This window comes from Emiliania huxleyi (assembly GCF_000372725.1).
Source record: "Emiliania huxleyi CCMP1516 chromosome Unknown EMIHUscaffold_188, whole genome shotgun sequence".
Lineage (NCBI taxonomy): Eukaryota > Haptophyta > Isochrysidales > Noelaerhabdaceae > Emiliania > Emiliania huxleyi.
In genome coordinates this window covers 79,293-84,940 of record NW_005200712.1, presented here as the reverse complement: position 1 = coordinate 84,940, position 5,648 = coordinate 79,293, and the positions used below count along the sequence as shown (strand labels likewise).

The window sequence follows — 5,648 nt, the reverse complement described above, 5'->3', positions numbered from 1 at the left end:
GAAGGGGGGGGGGCTTTGAGAATGTCGATGTCTCAGGGCGCGGGGTTCACGGTCTTGAGGCGGGCGATGCGCGGGCGCGGCTGCGAGGTGCGGCAGATGAGCTGGAGACGGGGCGGGCGAGGGTGCGGGGGGCCTCGCATCCCGTCGAGGAGATGCCCGAGCTCGCGCCGCGTCAGAGCGGAGCGCACCGCCTCGCTAGCGGCGTGCTGCACCGCCGCCGCCTCCTGCGGCCCCTCCTGCGGCGCGGCGCCGGCGCCGTCCGCGAGGTCGAGAGGGCGCACCTCGATCGCGATGCACCACTGCTTACTCAGGGTGTACTGCGGAGACTCAGCGGTGATTAAGGCTCCACCTCGATCTCGATGCGGACCTCGCCCCCCTCCTTGAGCTGCGAGGCGTGCGTCGACGTGCGCCGCACGGCGCTGCAAATCGACTCGCGGTAGGCGACCCGCATTTCGCCAGCGTGGACACGGAGCTGCCTACTCTCAGCAAATCTCGGGTGACCTCGAGTGACCTCGATCGATCTCGCCCGCGCGCGGACACGGAGCTGCCACTCCGACGCGAGGCGCTGCAGCAGCACCTCGAGGTGCAGCTCCCCCATCCCCCCCACCATCAGCTGGCCGGTCGACGCGTCATTCTTGACCGCCACCGACGGGTCCTCGAGCCGGAGCGCGGCGAGCGCCTACTGAGTACTTGCTGCTGCCGGTAATGGGCATCGACGAATGGCGGGTCCTCGAGACGGGGTGGAGCGAGCGCCGCGTCGAGCGCCGGCTGCTGCGACGCCGCCTCGGCCTCGACCGCACAGAAGAAGACGGGCGGAGGCACCGCCACCCCAGGCAGCCGCAGGGCGCCGAGACCCTCCTTCGGCCGCAGCAGCAGCGTGTCGCCCGTCGCTACGCCCTTGAGTCCTCGCGCCGCGCAGATAGTGCCGGCCGGCGCGGCCTGGACCGCGAGATGGCATCTCCACTCAAGAGGCGCGATCTCGGCGCGATCTCGGCGCGATCTCGGCGCGATCTCGGCCTGGATCTCGACGGCCTCGCCGCCGTGAAGTGTCAGCAGCGCGGTGGGCGTCTCGACCAAGCCTCCGCCCCCGCCCCCGGCGGCGAGGCCGCCGCCCCGCCCCCCGCCCCGCCTCGCTCCGGCTGGCGGGGAAGCGGCCTCTTCGCGGCCCCTTTCGCCCGGCACGAGGACGAGGGGCGAGTGCGGCGAGATCTCGCCGTGGTAGACGCGGAGCCAGACCAGCGGCTTGCGCGAGTGCGCCTCGTGCGTCACCTGAAAGGCGAAGTAGCGACCCTCCCCCCCCCTCGTCCGCCGCTCATTCAGAGTCATTCACACTGGAGGAGCAGTAATCAACGCCGAGTCACCTTGAACGCGAGCGCCACTCCCTCCGCCGCCGCCGCCAGCGGCACGCCCGATGCAGCGCCGCTCCCGCCGCCGCCTCCCTCCCCGCCGCCTCCCTCCCCGCCGCCGCCCTCCCCGCCGCCGCCGCCGCCGCCGCCGCCGCCGCCGCCGCCGCCGCCGCCGCCGCCGCCGCCGCCGCCGCCCTCGGGGGAGAGGAGAGGGGCGGGCCGCTCCTAGATGAACAGCCGCAACATGACTCTCACAGTCATCCTCATCCTCATCCTCATCCTCAGAATCGTGAGATTGAGAGGGGGCGGGTCGCTCCCAGAGACACAACCACACGCCGTTACTCATCCTCACATCGGGATCGGAATCGTGAGATTGAGAGGGGACGGGTCGCTCCTCGGCCGACGGCAAGTAGGCTGCGACTGCGTCGAGAAGCGGCTCGACTCCAACGCCGCGCAGGGAGGCACCGCAGAGGGTCGGCACCGCAGCGGAGCAGAGGGCAAGCTGGCGGATGGCGGCGGCGAGCGTGGCGGCGGGGACAGCCTCCTCGGCCAAGAACAAGTCCGCCACCTGCGGCCGGCGACGAGGGCATCTGAGATGCTCGATCGAGCGGGCACTGAGGACGACTCACACACACCGGCCATCAGGATCGGATAATCTCGGGCCATCTCGGGCCATCTCGGCTCATCTCGGGTCATCTCGGGCCATCTCGGCTCATCTCGGGCCATCCCGAGCCATCTTGGCTCATCCCGGGCCATCCTGGCTCATCTCGGTCCATCTCGGTGCAATCTCGCGCCACCTCGCCGTCTGGGTCAAGCTCCGCAACCTCCTCCACCAGCGCCGCCCTCGCCTCCTCCGCCGCTTCGCATACGGCAGCCTCGCCCTCAGCCTGCAGCGAGGGAAGCTGTCTCGGACGTGTCTCGGACGTGTCTCAGACGTGTCTCGGACGTGTCTCGGACGTGTCTCAGGAGTGTCTGAGAGGTGTCTCGGAGGTGTCTCGGAAGTGTCTCGGGAGCAGCCTGCAGCAGCGCGAGCCCGGCGGAGGAGGCAGCCTCACACGCCGCAGCCGCGGCAGCAGTCAGCTCCAGATCACAGACCTACGGCCAGCACCTCCGAGACACTTCACCGACACTTCCGCGACACTTCACCGACACTTCACCGACACTTCTCCGACACTTCACCGACACTTCTCCGACACTTCTCCGACACTTCTCCGACACTTCTCCGACACTTCTCCGAGACAGCTCCAGATCACAGACGAGCGGTGCATGGCGCTGCGGCAGCGCTGCTCCACCTCACGCGCCTCTGAGCGCAGACCCTGTCTCTCGGCTGTCTCTCGGCTGCACCTCAGATCTCGGCGAGATCTCGGCGAGGTCTCGGCGAGATCTCGCCTCTGAGCGCGACCCCGTCCCGAGCTGCGCTCCCCGAGGCCGCCAGCGCATCGCGACGCCCGAGACGAGGTCGACGGCCCCTAGGAGGCAGACTTCGCTCTATGAAAGAGAAACGGAGGCTGCATGGAGGAGAAGCAAGCCTGGCCGCGAGGCGACGGCGACGGCGGCGACGCGGGCTTGCGCGCCGCCCACCCAGTGCAAGCTCTATCTCGGCCATATCTCGGCCAGGTCTCGGCCACATCTTGGCCATATCTTGGGCAGATCTCGGGCAGATCTCGGCTAGATCGTCGCCGACGAAGTGCTGCGCGCCGTCCGCCGTGCCGGCGGGCTCGTACAGCGGCAGCTGCAGCCGCAGCGGACGCAGCTGCAGCCGTGTGGCGAGCGAGGAGGCGGCGGACTCCCAGTCGGCGCCCTGGGGAGATGTGGCCGAGATGTGGCCGAGAGGTGGCCGAGAGGTGGCCGAGAGGTGGCCGAGGTCTGGCGGAGGTCTGGCGGAGGTACTCCCAACCGGCGCTCTGGGGCGAGGCGCGGCGGGCGCGGCTCTGGCTGGGCGAGGCTGTGGCGAGGCGCCTCTCGGTCCATCTTGTTGACAAACGCGACAGCCGGCACCCCATGCCGGCGAGCCTGTCTCCAGACCGTCTCCGTCTGCGCCTGCGCGCCGGCGACCGCGTCCACGATGAGGACGGCACCGTCCAGCACCCGCACCGCCCGCTCCACCTCGACCGTGAAGTCGATGTGGCCCGGCGTGTCGATCAGCGAGACGGCGGCGCCGCGCCAGCCGAACGAGGTGGCGGCGGACTGGATGGTGATGCCGCGCTCGCGCTCCTGCTCCAAGAAGTCGGTGACCGTGTCGCCAGAGTCCACCTCGCCCGCAGCGTGCACCGCGCCGGCCAGCAGGAGCATCCGCTCGGTAGTGGTCGTCTTTCCGGCGTCGATGTGGGCGATGATGCCGACGTTGCGCGTGTTGCCGCTCCCGAAAAGCCGCGTGCTGAGACGACACACGCCGCGCCGGCAAAGCGTGGCTGGGAGGACGAGGCGCACGACCATGGTGGCCTCGACCTCGGGAGGATCGACCACACTGTGCGTCACCTCGCCGCGGCGGAGGGCGACCCAGCGGCGGTCCCAGGCTTTGAGTACAGCTGGCAAGACTGCCTGACCGACTTTGTGCACACGCCGGGTGGGATCGGGAGGTCGGAGGGAGCGCGGAGGTGCATGTGCAGGAGTACCCTCGACCCGGCCCCGTCGCTCGGCGCGAGTTTATGCCTGAGAAATTATGCCTGTGAAATGTCGGGAGCCATGTCGGCCCATGTTCGCGCGTGAAACAGACCGCGCCGGCCACGCACCCTTGTTCCCGGAGGCCAACTCGAACAGGTTTGAGCAATGGCCGCCTTCACGTGCCTTCCATGCTCTCGATCCATGCTCGACACGTCCGCCCGCCATCAAGTTGTACGTTGAGTGGGAGAGAGAGAGATTTTTTTTGTTTGTTTGAGTGGCAAAATGCAGCAGGAACTTAGTTGCCTCGAAGGACGCCCTGCTCGAAGGCCGCCCTGCTCTCGGCATTGTGTTGTTGACTGATAGCACTGTCTGGTCAAAAAAGAAATGGACGGACGGAAAACACCCCCCCTTTATGCCTGACCCTGGGCATGGCCTCCCTGGGGGTGAGCTGGGCCGGCCGCCTCCGGGTCCGCAACTCGCACGGTGGGCTCGCGTCCGGGCGAGCATCCGAGGCCCGCGGCTGTCCTCTCGCTGGGCGCGACCGACATGGAGACTCACTGCACACAGATCTGTGCTTTTGGCGCCTATTGCTCGCTCTCTGGGCAATCGCAACGCCAGAGGCTGTGCTTGGAGAGTGTGTCGCAGTGCTGCTGCGTCAGTGGATTGAGCCGCGACGCAGGCTCCATCGGTGAGCTGCGGTGGCGCACCGGCCGCTCCATGCATCGCTCTCCGGGAGCCGTCGCAAACGCGTTTTCCGTCCGTTTCATCGAGTTTGCCCGCGTGGTAAAATGCAATCGAATCTGTGCCCGAGTGGTCAAGTAAAACTTTGCCTTTCGTAAAAGTTGCCCGAGTGGTCTGTGGGGAAAAAACCAAAATCGATGGACTTCATGAACGGCCGGGCAATATGTCTTCTTTACTAGCCCCCCGCTACCCGGTTGCACTCGTGCGACGTAGCGGGGGGCCACGACTACGTTTAAAAAAGAAAGAAAGAAAACAGACACGCCAAACGAGGGATGGGACGAGGACAGGGTCCCCACCTGCACGAGCAGGATTTTGGAAGAACGATCAGGGGGACAGGTGGGGCTCTCCTGCTCCTGACAAGGGACACGACAGGCTCGCAGCGCGGTGCGCGGTGGACTCCCACATCCACTGGCGGTCTCATCTCAGTCTAGCGACCTGCCTCCAGCTTGTCGCTGGCAGTCTCTCCTACCACAGGCACACTGACACAGGGGTGGCAGGGGCGGCGGCACGAGTCTCCCACATACTATGCGGGCCTCACTAGAGGTGCGGCCTGTGCGTGTCCTCGCCCTTGAGGGGGGAGGGGAAGGGGCTGTGTGTCTGTGCATGTGTGTGTGTGTGTGTGTGTGTGTGTGTGTGTGTGTGTGTGTGTGTGTGTGTGTGTGTGTGTGTGTGTGTGTGTGTGTGTGTGTGTGTGCGTGTGCGTGTGCGTGTGCGAGCCGCCCTGAACGCCACGAGCGCGCCGCGAGCGCCGTAGCGCCGGCGAGCGCCGTCGGCAGCGCGCGACCGCCACCCAAAAGCGGAGGTACATCAGGAGCCGCAGCCGGTCTGCTCTATCAGCCCCGCAGCCGCGGTGGCGCGACCGGACCGCGGTCGCTCCAGGCGCCTTTTGGCCCCGGTTCGAATCGCGGTTGGCGCGCGCTCTCGAGCGACGCGTGGCGCGCGACGCGCGCGCGTGCG

General features: G+C 67.6%; 3 protein-coding genes across 3 annotated transcripts in view; all 3 read right to left on the bottom strand.

Annotated features, from left to right (window-relative positions):
• EMIHUDRAFT_365518 (elongation factor G) overlaps positions 1-583 on the bottom strand; it is a gene marked incomplete at its 5' end in the record, with an annotated part of 1,855 nt that extends 1,272 nt beyond the window's left edge. The window contains 2 exons of the mRNA XM_005782640.1: positions 134-476; positions 549-583. The remainder of the gene's footprint in view (positions 1-133; positions 477-548) is intronic.
• Positions 584-1,387: 804 nt separating this feature from the next.
• On the bottom strand, positions 1,388-3,979 carry EMIHUDRAFT_442564 (putative mitochondrial elongation factor; the record flags this gene model as incomplete). The annotated part of the gene is made up of 9 exons (XM_005782639.1): positions 3,962-3,979; positions 3,306-3,799; positions 3,027-3,147; positions 2,736-2,815; positions 2,364-2,441; positions 2,144-2,233; positions 1,741-1,914; positions 1,541-1,571; positions 1,388-1,486 (listed from the first exon to the last, which is right to left on the bottom strand). Coding segments are annotated over exons 2-9 (1,149 nt in total), but the record flags the coding sequence as incomplete, so codon positions are not given.
• A 1,139-nt stretch (positions 3,980-5,118) lies between these two features.
• The window catches only part of EMIHUDRAFT_113386 (hypothetical protein), a gene marked incomplete at both ends in the record, with an annotated part of 1,444 nt that continues 914 nt past the window's right edge, over positions 5,119-5,648 (bottom strand). Inside the window, one exon of the mRNA XM_005782638.1 lies at positions 5,119-5,156. Coding sequence (XP_005782695.1) covers positions 5,119-5,156 — 38 coding nt within the window. The remainder of the gene's footprint in view (positions 5,157-5,648) is intronic.